The sequence below is a fragment of the Manis pentadactyla genome, chromosome 8 (assembly GCF_030020395.1).
Source record: "Manis pentadactyla isolate mManPen7 chromosome 8, mManPen7.hap1, whole genome shotgun sequence".
Classification (NCBI taxonomy): Eukaryota; Metazoa; Chordata; class Mammalia; order Pholidota; family Manidae; genus Manis; species Manis pentadactyla.
This window is the reverse complement of record NC_080026.1, coordinates 107,382,685-107,403,049: the sequence shown is the minus strand read 5'-3', so window position 1 is coordinate 107,403,049 and position 20,365 is coordinate 107,382,685. Positions and strand designations below refer to the sequence as shown.

General features: G+C 48.2%; 1 protein-coding gene across 1 annotated transcript in view; it reads left to right on the top strand.

The window, feature by feature from the left end:
• Positions 1-20,365, top strand: part of TLL2 (tolloid like 2) — a 134,660-nt gene that overhangs the window by 97,867 nt on the left and 16,428 nt on the right. Inside the window, exons 8-13 of the mRNA XM_036886469.2 lie at positions 1,484-1,608; positions 4,055-4,170; positions 9,325-9,427; positions 15,780-15,896; positions 16,902-17,047; positions 17,531-17,726. Of these exons, the coding sequence (XP_036742364.2) occupies positions 1,484-1,608; positions 4,055-4,170; positions 9,325-9,427; positions 15,780-15,896; positions 16,902-17,047; positions 17,531-17,726 (803 nt within the window). The remainder of the gene's footprint in view (positions 1-1,483; positions 1,609-4,054; positions 4,171-9,324; positions 9,428-15,779; positions 15,897-16,901; positions 17,048-17,530; positions 17,727-20,365) is intronic.

Sequence of the window (20,365 nt, the reverse complement as noted above, 5' to 3'; positions counted from 1 at the left end):
GGCTGCATCTACAGGGAGGGTGGCCTGTTGGGAAGCTATGAGGAAAAATTCAGGAAAGGGATGCTTACTGCCTGAAGCCATGGTCTAGAGCAAGGAGGGCATGGATTCAAGGCATGCATAGAAGGTGCCATGGCACCTTCAGAGACAAGGTTCGCAGTCTCAGAAGACAAGGTTTACCGAGTGAGCATGGCTATGAAGCCATAGGACAGAGCTGTTGGGGGAGGTGGGTCACCAGGTATCTGGAGCTTTGCAGAAGGCTCTGGGATGGGAATTGGAGAATTAGCTGTGAGCCTATAGGTGGTGGCTCCACTCAGAGCGAGCAGTGTGCTGGGAACCAGGGAGAAGACAGTCTGAGGAGGGTCGGGACAGCAAAGGCGGTGTCAGTGCTGTGGAGAGGGCAGGTCAGGGTTGACAAGCATCCATCTGAGTTGTCAATTGGCAGACAGCTGGTGACACTTGCTGGTATGGTCGGAAGGTGATCGGATTGAGGAGTGAATGAGAGGTGGGCAGCCAGACAAAGAATGGATAAAATTCTTCCCAGAAACTCAGTCAAGAAGGGAAGGGAAGAAGCAAGGTGGTAACGGGAGAAGGAGCCAGTTTAAGGGAAGGCCCTACCCTCCAAGAGAGGTCCTGAGTCAGGGGCCTGGAAGCAGAGGCGGAGGCTCGGGAAGGGGGTAAGCCAGACCCACCCCATGGCGGTGTCGGTGGGGCCAGGACATCCTGGTGTCCACTTGTTTTTTTGGTCATTTTAGAGTTCAGTCATGTGGGAGTAGAATAAGGGATTAGAATTAGAAGGCACTGTCGTGACCAACTGGGCCAATCTCTTATTGTTCAGAAAGGTAAACTGAGGCCCAGAGAGGGGAAAGGATTTGTCCGAGCTCATCTGGGGGGCAAGCCATGCCTTACAGAGACATCTCTAGGCCAGGACTCTGACTGCCTCTTGTTCTCTGCATTTGTCTCTTTTTCCATCTGATTATCTCTCTTGCCATAAGGCCCTGCAAACTCCAACCCAATTACTTACCAATTCATCAACCGGCCCTGGCTGACTTGCTCCTGAAAGTCTCACACTATACTGGCTCCCAGGCCCTCTCTGGAACCTCTCAAAGACTTATCCATGCTTGGTATTGCCCACCGCACAGCTCCAGGGGGCGCCACCCACGCCTTAGTCTCTCTGAACAGTACTCCCTGCAGTGGTGCAGTGTGGGGCCCCTGGGACCTGGACCTGACAGGGGCTTCATGGTGGACACGTTCAGTACACATCAGTAAGGAAGGCTTTAGCCATGGGGCTAGGGCATATTTTTAAACTTGGCAGAGTCACTTTCCCATGCCAGCCTTTAGTCACACCAGCTTGGCAGAAGCAGACCAGGAGCTAGGAATATTGGTAGGGTTATGGGCAAGGATATGAAGACTACATCCTCACACGGATGGCTGGACAGCCTTGACTGTTCTCTCTCCTTTCTCTCTCTCTTTTTTCTTCCTGTAGAGGAGTTTTCTTAGACACCATCCTTCCCCGTCGAGACGACAATGGCATCAGGCCAACCATTGGCCAGCGTGTGCGACTCAGTCAGGGAGACATAGCTCAAGCCAGGAAGCTGTACAAATGTCCAGGTAACTGACTGGCCCCTGGGGAGCCCCGGGGCCTCCAGAGCACCCACAGGAAACCACTCAACCTCCCTTTGCAAACATTTCCCCTTGCTGGGAAAGTAACGTGGGGACCCCTGGCTGCTGTAATTTCTGGCGTGCTGCTGTTAGGAGGTGCGAGGCAGCGTAGAAAGCCCAAATGGTGAAGTGATTACCAGCAGTGAAGTGAGTAATAAGTCTTGGTGCCTGCAGTTTGAGTTGTGGGAAGCTTTAGAATTCTCTGACAAAGCCCTGATGTTTAGAAGAGGAAAAAAGACAGGGTGAGACAAGTGAATGGGGGACCGATGGATGCGGTGTGTAAACAGTAAAAGCACCTTTCCTTTCCATGGGAGAAGGTGATGTGGGTTCGACAAAACAAGAACCAAGGGTTTTGCAGGAAGACAAAGAATGAAGGAGAATGTTTGTGGCAGGGTGGGAGTCAGCTTCTCAAACACTGGAAGCGGGGAAGTCTCAGTGCTGTAAGTGGGGGCGTTTCTGTGGCCCTGGGCCTCTCCTAGCCACCCAAGATGTTGGTCAGTGGGCAGCAATGGGCCACGGAGGACTGGATGGTGCACTGGGGTCTAAGCAGATGTCTGCTGCTCAGTTTGGAAGCCCCCTCCCCTGGAATTTTCCCTCTTTGCCTCTGTCCCCCTGGCCTCAGCATTGTCACACCTGCCCTGCTGCTCCAAGGGCGAGCTCACGTTGATCCCTTTAAGCTGTTGAGCTTCAATGCCAAACATTAGCTACAGCAGCCAAGTTTTACCCCTGATGGGAGAGAATGCAATTCCAATTCAAGGAGGAAGAAAGAAATTCCATTTCCAACACATTCAGTAACCTTTTTCAAACCCCCAGACCAGACACACGGTTTGATCAATGGGACAGAATATTTGAAATACGGGCCATCTTAGAAAATCTGGGCTGTCACATTGCCCTACTAAGTGGGACCACAAGGTGTGCAGAAAATCTGGGCTGTCACATTGCCCTACTGAGTGGGACCACAAGGTGTGCAAAGGGCCATGTGGGGCTTGCTCCATCATAGAATTCTAGGAAATATGTCCATCCAGCTATTAGTCATCTGGGGGTGGTTAGAGCTGAAATACAGGACACACATATCATATAACCTTGCCGAATTGAAAGAGAAACCTTATAGCATTCTCTGGGAAATGCCGTAGTATTTATTTAGTTATAACATAGATGCCTCTTACTTCCCAAAAGGGATCGAGGCAGCTGGTAGATACCACGGAGCCATACAGTAATATATCTATTCTTGCAGAATGCTGATGATTATTCTAAAATAATGTCCATGGAGCCTTGTGGGGTGTTGACTGCAGGGCATAATCCTTAGGATGCCTGGCAGTTGTTCGGTAACATGATCCTGGAGCCCTGCTATCCAGGATTTCCTGGGGCCGATGATAGGCCACTCTCCAGCTATCCCTTCCTGCAGCTCCAAAAGCTGCAGCTTCAAGTAATTTCAAGTAGTAACTGAAGGCGAGGGTAGTTGCAGGACAGAGGTTGAATTGCATGGAGGAAGAGATGCTTAAGGTTGTTTCCCACCCTTTGGGGGTGGCCCCCTAAGAGGAGGGGCCCTCAGCAAACCAATGTCTTTGTCTTTGGGCTCTGACTCTCTGAACATTCAGGCATATGAAACCTGCAGCTCCAAGCTTACTTATGTAGGTGACTTTCTTTTTTAGGACAAATCAGGGAAACTATTTTTCACACATGTAAGGACTAGTCCGGCCTCATGACCAGGCAAACATTCAAAGGCAGAATCGCCTACTGGACAGTATTCCAGCGTCCTGTGCCTCTGGTCATTTTTCTCTGTTTTCTTGACTTTTGGTGGCTCATTCAGAGCTGGGTAGCAGAAAAAGAAAAGGCAAGATTCAAACTGATAGCTGAATTGAGTTTCAAAGCATTTTTTTATTTCTATTTTTGCCTCCAGTCCCTGCACTTATGTATTCCCTCCGCCACAGATTGATCATGGTGATCATCATGGCTGCTGCTCTGTGCGGAGCAACTCACCGTGGGCTTCGCGCCAAGCCCATCCATTTCATTTAATGCAAATGATTTCATTAGCCCTCTAGGTAGGTCCTGCCCATTTTACTTAGATAAGAAAAGGAAGACCCAGCAAGGCTGGGAAACTTGCCGCCTGCCGCACAGCTGACTGGAGAGCTGAGATTCAAACCCAGCCTGGGGTCATGTCATGCACAATCCTGAGAGCCTCAGAAGAAGTCCCTGGGTGTTATTTTTGGTGCACAGACCCCATCTTCACTTTTGTTAGCCAGGAAAATGTCAGTCCACCTGGCATGCTTCCTGCCGGTGCATTCTGAGGGCTTTGGCGGGGCAGGGATGTATTTGCTCCGCAGCCCTGTGCAGGCTGCCGCTTAGGCAGGGAATGTGTGTGCACCCCAGGATCACAGTTGTTTTGCTTGTACAGCATGTGGGGAGACCCTGCAGGACACAACAGGAAACTTTTCGGCACCTGGTTTCCCAAATGGCTATCCTTCTTATTCCCACTGCGTCTGGAGGATATCGGTCACTCCAGGGGAAAAGGTAGGTGTGAAACCACCTCAGGAAATGCCATCGCTTCTTTGAGTTGGGTGAGGCATTTGGAATTATTATTATTATTAATAGTAGTAATAACAGCTGTTACGAGCACTCACTCCATGCCAGGCACTGTGCTAGCTTACTAATATTACTCATTTCTGGACTTTTCAACGTGTCTCCCCCATACAAATGGAGGCCTATGTACTTAAATGTCCATGTGAGTTATAAGTCAAGCTCACAGTTTGTAAAGCAAAATAGACTCTATCCTCCTACCTTGATAAAGACACAATCAGAATGCCCTGGAAGGCAAGGAGCCAATTTAGGATTCCTTGATACCTCGGAGTGCCTCTCTGGAGGGAGCAATTTGGAGACAGCTCGCCCAACCTATGGCTGGCCCTCACTTCTCTTCCCAGCCCCAGTTCCATTTCAGGGACACCCATGGTGACACCCCAGCCCACATTCCCACATAGCCTACACTCCTCCCTTGTGCACAGCTGCTTTCTTCGGCTGCCCCTCCAGCAGAAGTGGACCAGCCAGGTGTGCTGTGCACCCTCAGGACAGGGCAGAGATCCGTGCACACCCTGGAAGTGGATTATTTGAGAGGGAATTCCAGGGTTGGGCACCTGGAATGAGGTCTAATTGCTGCACAAGCTCTGGGTGAGCTCGATCCCTTGGGCCTGAAGATTCCATGACTCTCTAGAGCTGAGCCCAGGGCAGGGGCCTTTTGGCACTGGTCCAATGGTGGAATGTTCTCAGCCCCACTGCAGGGTGCCTCTCCTTATATCCATTACCTGGGCAAGGAATTTGAGGCTCAGACATTTAAAAACTTGCCCAAATTCACAGTAAGATGTAGAACTGCGACCTGGGGCTCCTGCACTCAGGAGCTTGTGGGTGTTTTCCCTATACCTTTCTGTAAATCCAAGGCTTCTTCAGGTTGTCTCAACCTAGATGCAGCTGTCTTTGAGTTGCCCTCTCTGTCCCATGGCTCCAGCTCCCTAGAGTCATACCTGTCATAGCTCATCTCACAGTATCATGGCTGCTGATTTATTTGACTGACCCCCTTCTAGACCCTAACTTCATTGAGGATAGATTGTTCATGCCCAGATCCCCAGCACCCAACACAGCTCATGACACATAGTCACACAATAAGTATTTGTTGAATAGGCACGTGGATGGATGAGTGGCCAAGTAAAATCTGAAGCTGGGGTTGCAGTGGGCATTGGGGGGGCGCGGTTTGGATCTTCAGGTGTCCAAAATGAACCTTCAGGTATTCCTAATTCATAACTTTAAAGGAGTCCATTTAAGTGTTTCCTATGGGCTAGGTAGTGTTTTCAGCATATTATATGGATTATCTCATTTGATCCTCATGACTTCATGTGATAGATGCTATTCCACACTCATCTTTCAGGTAGGGAAATGGACTTACCCAGCGCTGCTCAGTTGGTGGCATAGTTGGGATTTGAACCAAGGTGATTTCACTCTGAGAACCCAAATGCTTACCCATCAGCCTATATTTCCACAAAGGAGACAGGCTAATAGACACTTGAACATGCATTCACACACACATGCTCACATGCACCCATACACATAAACACACAAACACACAACACTCATACGCATACACCCTTCCTCTGGCTCTAGGCATTTATGACAGTGTGGTTGTCATCTGGAGGCTGAGAGACTCTAGACCTGTCTGCCATGAGTGTATGTGCCATCCCTGTGCCTGCCGGAGGCATTTATGTGAGAGAGGCAGGAAGGAGGAGGAGGAAGAAGAAGGGGTCTGGTAATCCCTAAATTGTTGAGTCGCTCTGAATAGCAGAGGCTATGTGATGTTTGAATTGCATAAGAGTTTCACCAAGCCTTAATTATTGCTAACTGGGAGCAGGGAGAATAGACATCATTGAAATTCCTGCACCAATTATTTCAATTTTTTCTTCACCCACCCTTCCCCAGAGCTGCTAGTAATTAGCAAACTTGACTGATTTGTTTGCTAGAAGAGGTTTGCTAGATCACCTCTTGTTTATCATCTCTTTCTCTGTGGTCTTTATGGTTCACTAATATACTTAAAATAATTAGCCTGAGTACTGATATGCTGAAGGGACAGTGACTCTGGCTTGGAGCCTATACTGTTCATTCGTATCATTAATGTGTTACCAAGGAAGTTGTAATGACGTTTCCTTTCTGAAATTTTAAAAGGCAAAGGCTAAAGAATTATATTGCAACTAGTTAGCAAGTATTACTGAGCCCTTCCACTTGGCTGTGAGTGCTGTGGGAGATATAGAATCTAAGTACAATCCCTGTCTTCAAGAGACTTAGAGTTTAGTTAGGGACACCCCTAGGGAGTCTGACTGAGGGGGGGTACTTGCTTGGCACCAGTATTTTTTTTGAGCTTCTGAGCTTAAAAAGCTCCAGGGTTGAGAACCACTGGTCTAGTTTGAAAGAGGAGTGACTCTCTCTCTCTCTTTCTCTCTTTCTGTCTTTCTGTCTCTGTCTCTGTCTCTCTGTCTCTCTCTCTCTCACACACACACACACACACTACAACTCAGGGGGTGAACTGGGCTATTGTTTTCTGGTACTGGCTCTTCATTTCCTAGGAGACCAGACAGCCTTGTAGTAGAAGGTTCTACATGTCCTGAAACCTAATCATTGGGTGGAATTGGCCAGAGAGAAGGAGTGGGGGACACTCCCAGCATCCACCCAGACGGGCAGCCTGTGAAGAACACAGTGTGTCCATTGTGGTGTACTGAGTGTACACTTAGTATGGCCTGATTTTTTTTAAGTGCCATTTATTGAGTGACTATTATGTGCCAGGCATAGCACTATACACTCTATAATACAGTTTCTTGGGTAGGTCTTTCAACAACCCAGTGGTGTGTATATTGTTCTATAGATGAGGAAACTAAAAGTCCAAGCAGACAAGTATTTTCCCAAGATCCTAGAGCTAGTAAGTGGTAGAGCTGAGAAGACATTCAGATCTGCCTGACTCTAATAATGCCTGCTGTATAGTCACTGTAAGGGGTGGAGGTGGGGGAGTGCTCCAAAGAGGGAGAGCTCATGTCCCTCCAGGGAGTCAGAGAAGCACTCAGGGAGAAGGCACCTGAGCTGGGCCTGGGGGGGTGTTCTACAAGCACAGATATGTCAGGGTGCACCAGGAAGTGAGGGTTCCTCGGGTGGGCAGTGGAGGCTCTGGAAGGCAAGCAGATAGTTTAACTTATGACATGGGGGCACAGGGAGCCACTGAGGTTTTCCGAGCATACGGGGATCTAGTAAACAAGAGATGTAAGTGCAGGATTGATCTAGAAGCCCTAATGTGCAGAACAGATGGGGGCACAGCAGGGAGGAGTTCAGGAACATCCTGGCAGCAACCAGGCAGGCAGGGCTGCTGAAGGGACAGCTACTCTGGCTTGGAGCCGGAGACACAGACATCTCGAAGAAACAGTCTGTCAGCATTGGGATAAACAACAGGGGCAAAGTACGGATAGCAGCAAGGTGGGGCACCTGTGTGACTGAGGCAATGGTGCCACCTTGGGCAGGGAAGCTGGAAGGGAAGTGCTCTGTTTTAAGGGGCCCCACAGTTAATGGGGGGTGGGGAGGATAGCAGTCAGCTGAGGAGAGAGAGCAGTGAAGAGAGGATGGGGTCCATAGCAGAGGGCCATGGAGGAGGACAAATAAGTAAGAGTCCTTTTGATTGGGCTGGGAGGCTGCTGGAACCTTTGACCTGCCAACCACTGCCCTAGGGTTTACTTAGACACAGAGGGACCCGAGCTGTTTGAATGTTCAAGAAAGTGGACAGAGGAGGGGGCAGAGAGGAGATGCTGGTGAGATGAGCTGGCTGAGAGCGAGGGCCCTGGAGTGGGAAAGGAAGAGGGGCAGGCCTGCCTTCAGCGGGGCCGGGAGAGCGCAGGCCTAGAAATGATGGAGCCGGGGACGTGCTGAGCACAGGCAGAGAGTGAGCTTGAGAGCTGGGGCCAGGCGTGGCGTTGGCACCTGGCACAGCGCAGCCTGAATGCGGGTGAAGGGGCAGGGAAAGCCAGCACTCTGCTCCGGGCTTCGGGAGCCCCACGCTGGCAGGGTTGCCACAGGGACCAGGGCCAGTTAATGGGTACAGCAACTGTGTGAGGCTGCAGGGCCAGACTGCCTCTGGACTCCCCTGCATGGCCGCAGGGTGTTCAGAAGAACTGAAACCTCCCTTCTCAGTCCATCTGAACCCTCCACGTCTCCAGCCCTCATTCCCCTCATCCCTTCTGCCTCCTCATCCCAGACACAGGCAATGGCCTATGCCGGGCGTACAGTACAGTTCCTCAGACATCTCTCCACCTTTGCTCACACCATTCCTCACCAGAAGTCTCTCTGCCCTCCTTCTATGCCCGCCGGGCCCCTATTTTCCTTAGGTTAAATGCCACCTCCTCTGAGAAGCTGTCTGCAGTATCACTGGACAGCATTTATTTCTCCTTTGGGACTCCACCATGCCCCTTCTGTCCCTCCCTGTCTTTTCAGCATTTATTCCCTAGGATTCTAATTGGCTTGACACATCTGTGTTATCTGAGTTCCCCAAAAGCAAGAACCCTGTCTTACTGGCCATTCTATCTCTATTTCCCAACAGACTGGCACACAGTAGGCGGTCACTACCAAGGGCGGAATGGATGAATGAATGAACCAACTAACTGTAGGAAGGCTATTAGACACACCATGCCTCAGAGGAGTGAGGTCATGGCCGAGGGGGCATTGATCACGGAGGTGCTCAGATGCACTCGGGCTAACCCCAATGCTCTGGAATGATTGATGATGCTATAAGATCTTTTCTATCTCTGAACTTCACTGACCCCTTACCTCCTTCCAAATCCCCAGTCTCAACTTGTCCCAGCCCGTCCTTATAATGCATCCTGCTTTCTGTAAACCACCTAGTGACTTCAAAGCTCAAGTTGTTCCCCAGACAGAACCAAAGGACCCATCTCCTCTGTTTACTCCCCATCCTGCTTAAGGTTTATTATTTAATGTCATGAGGTTTCCTGTTTCGGTGTGTTTTTGAGAGGACACTCCTACTGCAGTCTGAGAGCTCTGTATGCTAATGGGTAATGTGAGAACACTGGTATGCAAGATGTATCTTCCGAACTCCTCAGGCTTTGTTGCCAAAACTCACTTTGTGGTAACTCTTTACAGATCATCTTAAACTTCACATCCATGGATTTGTTTAAAAGCCGCCTGTGCTGGTATGACTACGTGGAGGTCCGGGACGGGTACTGGCGAAAAGCCCCCCTGTTGGGTGAGTTGACTTTAGAAAGCCTTAAGAGAGGAGTGATCAGATGTTCTGGCGATGCTGTTAACGTTTGGAAGAGTCCATCCTGACAGCAGTCACAGGAAGCTCTCCAGGGTCTGTGTCATTGTAAAACTCTGAACACTCCATTTGGCCACACATGCTAAAAGCTTTTAAAACTGTGAATACCCTTTGACCTAGCAGTGCCACTTCTTAGAATTTATACCAGGGAATCAATTAAGGATGTGTGCAAAGTTCTAGCTACAGGGGTGTTCGCTGAAGCAGGAGAAATTGAGAACAATTTAAATGTTCAACAGTAGGGGTTAGCTGAATGAATTATGATACATCTTTTCAGTGGAAAACTATCCAGCCATTAAAAATAAAGTTGGAGGGGAGTATTTATTGATACAGAAAGGTGTTCAATGTACATTGTTGTGCAAAAAAAGAATACGCAATAGGATTCCATTTTAATAAAAGTTCATTTACATGTATGTTTTGTAGCCTTTGCAAACTTAGATGCCTTCAGAAATAGGCAGAAATGAGTAAGATAGGGTTGGTATGATAAAATAAGGACAGGTGGACAATGTGTGGCAAACTGAAACAGTAAATATCCTGACCAAAATTACTCAAAACAAAATACTTAAAATATTGTACAAATTGAATTTAATTGGAAGAAACCATTTTGTGATCTACAATATAATTAATATAATTATCAATATAAATAAATAGCACACAGTGGTTATTTCAGGATGATTTGGTATTGTTTTTAAATTTATTTTGTTGTGGTTGTTCCTGGTTTCACTGTATTTTAGAATTTTTCTCTGATGAGTATGTACCCTTTTCAGATGAACAGTGCATGAACTCAAACATGGGAAGGCAGCTTGGATCTTTGTGTGAGAGGCAATGGGCAGGTAGTGTAAAGAGAAAGGTCAGTTCATTCAGGACTGGTCGCCAGAGGAGAGATCTCTCAGTGACCAGGGGAGATATATAGAGGACCAATGGCATCGATGTCCTGGGAGTGAGCCTAGGGACTCCTTTGGTGCACAAATGGTGGCCAGGGTCGAACAAGAAAGAGATGCAGATTTACAAGGAGCCAAAGGGAAGGGGTTCCGTGGAGAGCGGGTTGTCCTCTCTTTAGAGTGGGGCAGGGTGGCTTCTGGGTTGCACAAGTCTGAGCATCAGTGAAAACTTTGTCCCTGCATTTACTCATGTGGGCAGAAAAGTCACACTGGTTCTGCTGTGAATGGCTGGCCTGACAGTGAGCTCCTGTGCACCCACTGACCAAAGACGGAGACAGGAGAGAAAGAAAGCTAAGCTAGGGAATTTCATGGCCAGACTGAACCCAACTTCATGTCAGATTCTGAGTAGGTTGGAAGAGACTGAGTCAGATGGGCTGGGCTGGACCCATGAGGGCTCTGGCAGGTGTTAGGTTCTGTATGGCCAAGGGGTCTCAGGCAGGTCATCTACTATTGGGAATGGCATACAAGACCCTTCTGTCCAGAATGCAGTGAGTTTAATTCCTACAGGTACAGACAGGTAAGAATTTGTCCACAGATGCTCTAGAAAGAAGTCAGGGCAGGCTCTGGCGCCATTAGGAGGGGCCAGTCAGATAATTACTGGTCCAGGTAGGCAAGCCAAGAAAGTGATCCCTAGGCCATGCACAGACAGGAATATGTCCACAGCAGGACAAATGGGCTATGTGACCTGATGGCAGGACACAAGCTGTCTGCCCTGGATTCCTGCTTCCTGCATATGGAGGGCAGACACGGTGTATGCAAACATTGGTTCGTATACTTCTAGACTGTTTGACTCTTTTACAAAAATACATGCAGATAGTATTTTATAATGAGAATAATAAAAAGAAGCTTTATAGGAGGAGCTTCATGAGAGCGTGGAATCATAGACCCATCACCCTGGCAGGGGCCTCAGAGTCACCTACCCCACACCTGCATGGGAAAAGCCATGCTCCGCAAGGGTGGACCAACCCTCTTAAGGCCACGCGGCCAGCTAGTAGCTGACATCGGACCAGAACCCCGATGTCCTGCTCATCGTGGGGAGGGGGGCCCTGCCAAATCTGAGAAGGGTACCCCTGGAGGACTGCCAGATGAAATGCACAGTTTATTGTTTATCTGGAGTTCAAATTTAACTGGGATTCCTGTACTTTTTTTTGCTACATCTCACAACTCTATAGCCCCCCAGGAATGTGACAGATCTAAAGGCTCAGGAGGAGGATGCTCTCTGTTACCAAAGTTCCCCAGGGAGTGGGCCAAGGCATGCTCCTGAGAATGGGCACAGGTTGAGGGATTTCCAACAGTTTTCTTTTCTTGACCTTGAAAGAAGAATTTTCTCACTACAGATTCTGGTATCTCTGGCTACACTTTTGCTGATTAGATGGGGCTTTTGCTGTTCCTTGTCATCGGTGGTTTGTTTTATTTTGAGGTAGTTTTTATTTTTGGCTCATATTTTATGTACTTTTGCTGTGTGTGTGTGTGTGTGTGTGTGTGTGTGTGTGTGTGTGTGTGTGTGTGTGTGTGTGTGTGTGTGCGCGCGCGCGCATGGCCCACTGCCTGTAACTGTCATCCTTCCTTTGCAGGAGTTCTCCTTTGCCAACTGTTTGGCCTGCTCTGATGTTTCCAAATGCAGTTGTTAGTGAACTTTTGTGTTTGGAACAAGTGCATTGTGTGGACCAAACTGGTCCCTGGGAGGGGTCAGTGCCCTGAAACTGCCGGGAGGAGGCAGGTCAATGCCCCTTTGGCAGGAGGGAGAGCGGATTAGGGCGGATTGTGAAAGTATGCATCTTGTTCTGAAAAACTGTGCATTGCATACTTTCCCAGGGAAGTGTGTGAAAATCCAAGCATAATGGATGCATAACTTTTTATGAATGAACCCTTTATGACTCCCCATGGAGCCCACTTGTAGTGTCCTCATCTGCATTTCCTCTTCTTGATATCCTTATTAAACTCCTCCTCCAAACTCAGGAGCCGGATTTCAGTTTAGGAATCTGACACCTTTTCTCTAGTCCAGTTTCTCTCCAGCCTGTTAGTTGTCTCCTTGGAAGAAGGCTGTTTGAGACCCAGGTTTTCACATAACAATCAAAGGGAAATGTTAAGTCAAATGAGAATATTTTACTGCTGTTTAAAGATATCAAACTGGTTTTTCAGTTTTAGGGGGTCACTTATGAGATTGCACCTGCAGAGGGAGGAAGGTGGCTGCATGGAGAACTCACCCAGTAATCTTAAATACTGTCCTGTTAATTGGATTCCCCTCCCTTATTTCTGCAGGAAGAATTACTCTAACAATGCACTTTTGTATGCAGAACTGTCTTTGGGCATTCTGTGGCACCACAATGCACACAAAAGCCCTTTCTCCCCTTTCCCTGAAGTGGGGAGGGAAGTTCAGCAAGGCTGGGCTGGCCAATCAGTGTCGCGTGGCCCCACTCCTAGGGTTTCCTGGGCGGGGGCAGACCCCCAAGTGAGCACAAATGATAGCCTGAGTCAAACAGCCAGGCTTTGATCTTCACTCCTGTGTGTCGGGTTCCAAACTGGGAACTGGGAATGATGTTTCCATGCCCAGAGAGCAGATCTGATACCTATTTATCAAAAAATGTACAGTATTCAAAATCATACCTGAAACAGAGAAGTTCCTCTTGATGGTGGTGGCAGTGGTGGCAATGACAATGAAGGTGAGATGGATGGTGACAGTCAAGATCTCAGACTGCCAGAGTTCAAATCCTGAATCCTCTTACAACTTTGAATGTACTTAGATTGAGTGTAGCTCAACTCAAATTCTCCAATCCTCAATTTTCTCATAAATGAGATTAATAGTAGTACATCATTCAGGGGGTGATGGGGATGCAACTGGATAATCCATGTAAAGTGTTTGGGGCAGTGCCTGGCATAGACATGCTCAGTAAAAAAGAGGCTTTTATTAGAGCCATTATGGTGAAAATGAGAATATTGAGGCATCAGCCAAGCAAGGGACAAAGTAGAAGGTTCTAGTTAAGAATCATAAGGCAATTTAGGGAGAGATATTACTTAGAAATAGTTTGTAATTTATTCTGCCAAGTCTAGCTCGGTCAAGGCAGTAAAATATGCCTTAGCCTATAAATCCTATCTGCCCAAAGTACTGAGCAGACACGGCCCCCCAGGGTGGGTGGTTCATGTCACGGGTTGCATTCTTAGGCAGCAAGGCACTGGAAGTCCCTCTCTCTTTTGGAAGCAGTCCCTGGCGGCTGTGACAGCTGGGGCTTTAAAAGAAGACATTTGGACTTGAAATCTGGTTTGCTGGGAAGAAATTCCTTTTGTGTTCGGACGTTGTTTCACTGCTCCTCAGCAGCTCCGGCTCCTCACTGGTAAGCAGTACTTTCCTGCTTACATGTAGGTTTCCAAGAACTAACTGACACTAGTTGGCGCTGCCCAAGGAACCATTACTAAAAATTTACAGGCTTCTGATGGATTTTTCCTTGCCAAACACTGGGCAGCAGTTTCAGCTCATGTTACTTAACATTAAGCTCACCAAACCCGAAAGGCTGCAGGTGGCCAGAATCGGAAGCAGAAGGAGATTAACAGCCTCTACCTGTATCTCCCCAGTTGGTTGTGAGGAAATGTCCATGGTGGTATTTGTTCCTCCCCCAACCCTTCTCCCCCATTCCTCGGCAGGACATAGCAGAGTTATAGCTTCAGGGGGTTGATCCAGTGCCTAACATGGTGCTGGCAATAAAGTAGTGCCCCTAAACCCCTGTTAAATAGACTTTCAAAAAAAAATTGCAGTATAAATCACATACCATACAACTCATCACTTAACGAGAATAAGTCAGTAGTTTTCAGTAGGCTCACAGAGTTGTACAACTATCACCATAATCAATTTAAGAACATTTTCTTCACTCCTTAAAGAAATCCCATACCTACTAATAGTTACTCTCCACTTCCCCCAATATTAAATGGATTTTTTAAGTGACTCACACAGTCAGTGCTTGGGAGAACCATGACCTCAGTCCAAATAGACCTCGACTGGCTTGTGTCGTGATTAGTACAGCTCAGCCCAGCTCCCACCCTGCCCCATCCCTGACCTTGCCCTGGTGCCATCCTTACATAGCATTAGGAATTTTATGGCCAGGGGTCACCATGCACTGGGAAAACATGGCCTCCCCCCCTCTTCCTCTATAGGAGATCCAAATTTCAGACCTGGACTCATGTGTCTACAAAATACGTATTTACTTAATATTTTTCAACAGCAGAAGTTCAGGTGGTGAGGAATCAGTTTGGGTCAGTTTGTGTTTTCTTCCCCCAGGGTGGGGGCGCCCATTGGGGGGCAAACTTCATGCCAAGGCCTGATGGCAGGGGGGGCATCCATATTGGTTGGCAATGCTGGGATGTCCTCATTCCCATCTGGCCTCCAGTCCTCTGTCCAAGCAAAGAATCCTCAGTGGCTGCTGTGCCTCCTCTTTGTCTCAACTTAGGCCAGTTCAGATTGGTGCCAAGTCCACATGTCCCAGGAGATGTTCTACGGCTCCCCAGACCCCCCCAGGCTACAGGGAGTCGCTTCCATGCCCCTTTGCCTGAGAGCTCTTCATGCCTGTCCTCGGGCCTGTATCTTCTCGACAAACCTTGTAGACACTCCTGATCTGACCTCGGGGACATGGGGAATCTCAGGCCTTGTTCTCCATCCGAGATCTCCCAGATCCTTAAGCCTGCTTCAGGTCTCTATCATCCTTTCAGCCCAGGATCTCAGCTGAGGGTAGGACAGGGTACAGGGTCCTTCTGGGGTGGGGGTGGGGGCATGGTGCCCTCTCCAACCCTCTCTCTCCCTAGTCTTACCCATCCATCCTAAGAATCATTCGGAGATCTATGAGGAGGGGACAATGTGCTCTTACTCATTGTATGCTCTTCCAGATCTTTGGTATTGTGACTAGTGAAATTCAAAAGTCAAGATTTGATTTTCTTCACTCTGTGTTCTCTGGCATCCCTTCTCTGAGGCCAGGAAGGCAGAATGTCTTCCCAAAGGCATGCTGCCCGAAGAAGGGTGCATATGTGATAGGAAATACCAGGGGGAGATAAGTTCATCACTCTCCCAGGCCGCATCTCAGCACGTCCACAAAACCCATTTGGCCGGGGAGAGTGGTGCCTGGCTCTTCTCTGAGTGCTTTGATTGATTGGAGTCTCAGATTCTCCTGAAGTCAGTCTGAAGGCAGCACCTAGGTTGTGAGACTGTCTCCGTCCTTGTTTTTAGTTCTGTACGTGCTGTGAATGGCCGCAGCTAGGATTATTGCTCACGGTGAACCACATTTGAAGAAACACCACTCCCTGCATTGAGCCCCCTCTTGCTGTGTCCTGAAGCCTGACCATTCTTTTCCACTTCCCAGGTAGGTTTTGTGGCGACCAAGTCCCAGAGCCCCTCACCTCCAGAGACAGCCGGCTCTGGGTGGAGTTCCGGAGCAGCAGCAACATCCTGGGCAAGGGCTTCTTCGCGGAGTATGAAGGTCTGTTCACCATGAGGAAGCCACCCCGGTAGCTTCCGATAGGCCTCTGTCCTTCACGTGCAGCCTGCTGTCCTCTGCCTCCCAGGCCTGCGTGGCAGCTGCCAGAGCCACGAGGGTGGGAGCAGCTGCTGCAGGGGCGAGGCTGAGGACGCCACTGTCCCTGTCCTCCACGTTCTGGAAACAGATAGGCCAGCAGTGCTCACGTCAGGACAGGCGTCACCTGCCCGTCTCCAGCTGCCTGATACCTCCTTCCAGTCGGGCTGTGGGGCCGGCTGCCCCCACAGAGGGTGCTGTCAGGGTTATAGAACCCCATGGAAATGAAGGCAGCCTCCCAATAGCTGTGTGAGCCTGAACAAAGAATCTAACCTCTCTGGGCCTCTATTTCATTTGTGAAAATAGGACTTTGGACAATATCAGGGAATTTACAACTACACTTCTTGGAGGGGTCTCTGAGGCCACCATGGTGGCTGAGTTGAGGGAACCAGTGGTTCTGGGCTCCAAGCAGCTGCCACCAGGGCAATTCTGCTTCTGTTTGTTCCACATATTGAGTAAATTGTTGTAATTTTGGAGAGGCCAGGGTTTTGTTTTTATAAAAAATTGCATGTGTGTGTGTGCATGCTCCTCTGTACCAGCCGTCCTCTACCTTCTACAGTAGAATCACCCAGGGAACTCTTACACATCACTGCTGCTGGCAGCTCCCCCAGCCCCATTTGAATCAGACCCTCTGGGGATATGGCCCTGCTTCCACAGCTTGAAAGATCTCCCTCATGATTTTGATGCACAGCAAAGGTAGATGACCACTTCCCTATATGGTTATTTTTTGTATATGAAAAAATAAGTATATAGTTATTTTTTGTATATGAAAAAAACGAATGAAATGGTGCCTTTCCAGAAGCAGTCTTACTTGGGTGGAATGTGGAGCCACCTAGTGGTAATAAGTGGCCACCCACCTTCCTTCCTAAGGTCTGACCTGGGACCCCCTTCCTCCTGGTTCTCTTCCTAAAGCTACGTGTGGGGGAGACATTAACAAAGACACCGGGCAGATCCAATCTCCCAACTACCCAGATGACTACAGACCTTCCAAGGAATGTGTTTGGAGAATTATGGTTTCGGAGGGGTTTCACGTGGGGCTTTCCTTCCAAGCTTTTGAGGTGAGTACTGCTCAGATTGTCTTCCCAGAGAAGAAGCAAACCCAACTTCTGCTAGACGCTCTCTGTTCTATAAAGATAGGTTTCCATTTTTTGGTTGACATCAGGAACCTAAGAGGCCATTTCAAGCCCATCCATGGTGCATGGTGTCAAAACCTTTGCAGGCTTTGAAATCACATCCACCTTCTTTCTGAGGCTGTGGAGAGAGGGAGGAGAAATAATAGAAGTGAAAGTCTAGGATGGGGTCCCAGGAAGTGTCGTAGAATCATTTTTTTCCCTGTTCATTATATCTTAGTCTTTTCGAAGCTTAATTCACCCTTGGCTTCCTCAAGTAGGAGACAGCTGGGAGAGCCCAGGACACACTTGGGTCCTTTTGCCTCTTGTTTAGATTTTTGAGAGTGATATTTGAGTTCCCTTGTTAAATCTTAAAGACCTTAAAGTCAGGCCATCTGTCATCTGCCACGTTGCCTCTGTTTCTCTGTTTAGATCGAGAGGCATGATAGCTGTGCATATGACTACCTGGAAATCCGAGATGGCCCCACAGAAGAAAGCACCCTGATTGGTCACTTTTGTGGCTATGAGAAGCCGGAGGATGTGAAATCCAGCTCCAACAGAATGTGGATGAAGTTTGTGTCCGATGGCTCAATCAATAAAGCGGGCTTTGCAGCCAATTTTTTCAAGGGTATGAATTAGCAGTTTGTTTCCATTTTTAGTCATAGGAAGAGTTATTGCTCCCCTGGCTTAAGAATCACAACACCCATATGAAACCTTAGCATTATACAAGGCTCCCTGCAGGCCGGAGGCAGCAACCCATTTTAGAGTTGTAACTCCAGCAGAATTCACACTGACTCACAAACAGGCCTGGCCTTGGCTTCCACATGGCAGAAGTTCCACTGCTGCACTTGAACATTAGATTTAATAAGTTTACATGGCCAACTTAGTGAACCTTAGTGAAACTGAGCATTGATAATAATAAATATTTGTGTAGTTGCTATCATTCACTGAGCACCCACTGTGTGTGAGGAACTGTGCAAGGCACTTGATTTGCCTGATGTCCTTTAATTCCCAAAATAATCCTTCAAGTTGGGTTTAACTCATGTTTGTTCAGGGTCAACGAGGGCTGCTTGGGGTCACTCAAATAGTTAAGTGGCAGATCAAGAATCCAAACACAGCCCGACTCCTAAGCTCAAACTCTTTGTACAACATTGCCTTGCATGTCCTGATATGGGCCCGAGAGCAGTCCAGGTCTTCAGCTCCTGAGGCATCAGCCCCCAGCCTACAAGCTCCCCTCAAGTGGGTGCGGTGGGCAAGAGAGAGGGGTGGTGCTCAGTCCACAAACTTCCACATGGCTTTAGAAACATAGGAAGCTGCAGGGTCCTGATGAAACCAGACACAGGATGGCGTGTCCTGGTCCTGCAGAGTGGACTTCCCAGGACTGCTTTGAGGGGGCAGGTCTTCCTTCTCTGCTCTCAGGGCCCTGGGAGCCCCTCAGGCCACACCTATGAGAGAATCCCCAATGCATAGTGACTGGGCACCCTGTAGCACACCAGCAGCCACTGAATGGAGGTATCCAGTCCCCACTGGAGGTCCCTTGATTAGCGGCACCACTCACATCCAAATGGCTGCTTTCCCTTCCTTCCCTCCCTGCGGGTTCCCCACTGTGCCAACCCAGAAACCCTTGTTCTCCTCCTTACTCCCAGCCTCCCTATCTGCTCCCTCTTTAGCTCCTTCTCCCAGGTTCTACATAAATGGATGAGTGTCAGAAGAACCCACTTCAAGCCATGTGACCCTGAAAAGGCAGCCCTTTGTCTTTATTGAAGCCTCCGTTTTCATCTCTGTAAAACAGGAGGAAGGAAACCTGCCTGTTTTACCTAAGCAGTTGTTGTGAAGCCCCAACAAAATGATGGCTGTGGAAACCCTTTATAAGCTGAAAAGTGCCAGTCAAGCATGGGGGATTATTATTTTTTTCTGTCTAGAGGCATCTGGGGAGAGCAAAACCCAAGCAGAAACGGAACAAGAATCACAATGCTTTGAATAATTGGAAAAAAAATTTAACTAATTCTCTCCCAAGCCAAGAAGCCAGGCCACAGCAAATGTATCTCAAATGCAGGTCAACTTGTGGTGGTTGTGGGAAGGAGGGCACGGCGGCCTTAGCTGAGACGGCTGGGAATTCACAGCCCCCCGGCCCACCCAGGCCAGACCGCGTGTGACTTAACAGCAGCCACCCTGGCTGCGTGGCCTTGAGCAAGTTACACAAACTCTCTGACTTGTAGAAAAGATACTACCAGGTTCTTGTAGAGTTTGTTTTCAGGAGAAAATGGAATAGTGAGAGTGAACACATATGGTATAATGTTTAGACCCATGAAACGGCCTTTGCTAAGTTAGCAATCCTTTGAGGTGGTTATTTTTCTCTCTGGAAAAAATGGCATGACCGTTTCTTCTTGCTATTGCCATGTATCAGTTTCCTGTAGCTGCTGTAACAAATTACTGCCAACTTGGTGGTTTAAAAGGACACACATTTATTGTGGTACAGTTCTGGAGGCCAGATGTCCTTGCCTTTTCCAGCTGCTAGAGGAGGCCCCTTCATTCCTTGGCTCACGGGGCCCTTCCATCCTCAAGCCAGTGTTGGCCCGACTGAGTCTTTCTCGTGCCCAGTCACAGACCTCTGCTTCTGTTGCCCCATCTCCTTTTCTGACCCACATTCTCCTTTCTCTTTCAGTTATAAGGGCCCTTATGGTTGCACAGACAATCTTTCATACTCTTTCATTTTAAGATCTTTAATTTAATCACATTTGCAAAGTCTTTTTTGCCAGGTAACAGATTCACAGATTCCAGGAGCTAGGACGTGGACAGCTTTATTTTGCTTAACACATACCCCAGATGATTCTGAGATTTTATTCTAATTCTCCTGTCCTTCTCCCCTGACTTCCACTCCAGGATCTGTAAATTAGGTGTTGTGGCTCTTTTTTCCAGTGAGGTAACTGGTAACCAGTTAGCATTGGCCCTCCCCGACACCTCATTCCTGGCTCTGCTGATAGTCAGTGATGCAGTTTTGAGAGAACTGGCTAATGCAGGAGATTAGGGTTGCCAGATTTAGCAAATAAGTAACACCAACAGGATACCCAATTAAATCTGAATTTCAGATGAAGAATGATCTTTTAGTATCAGTAAGTCCCAAATATTGCTTACTGTGCTAAGTAATGATTGGCTAGTCATCTTAAATTCAAATTTTATTAAGCCTCCTGCATGTTTTTGGCAACCCTACTGGAGATGCCAGAGAAACGAGTGTTTCTGTATTTGATGCTAAACTGGTTTATAAGG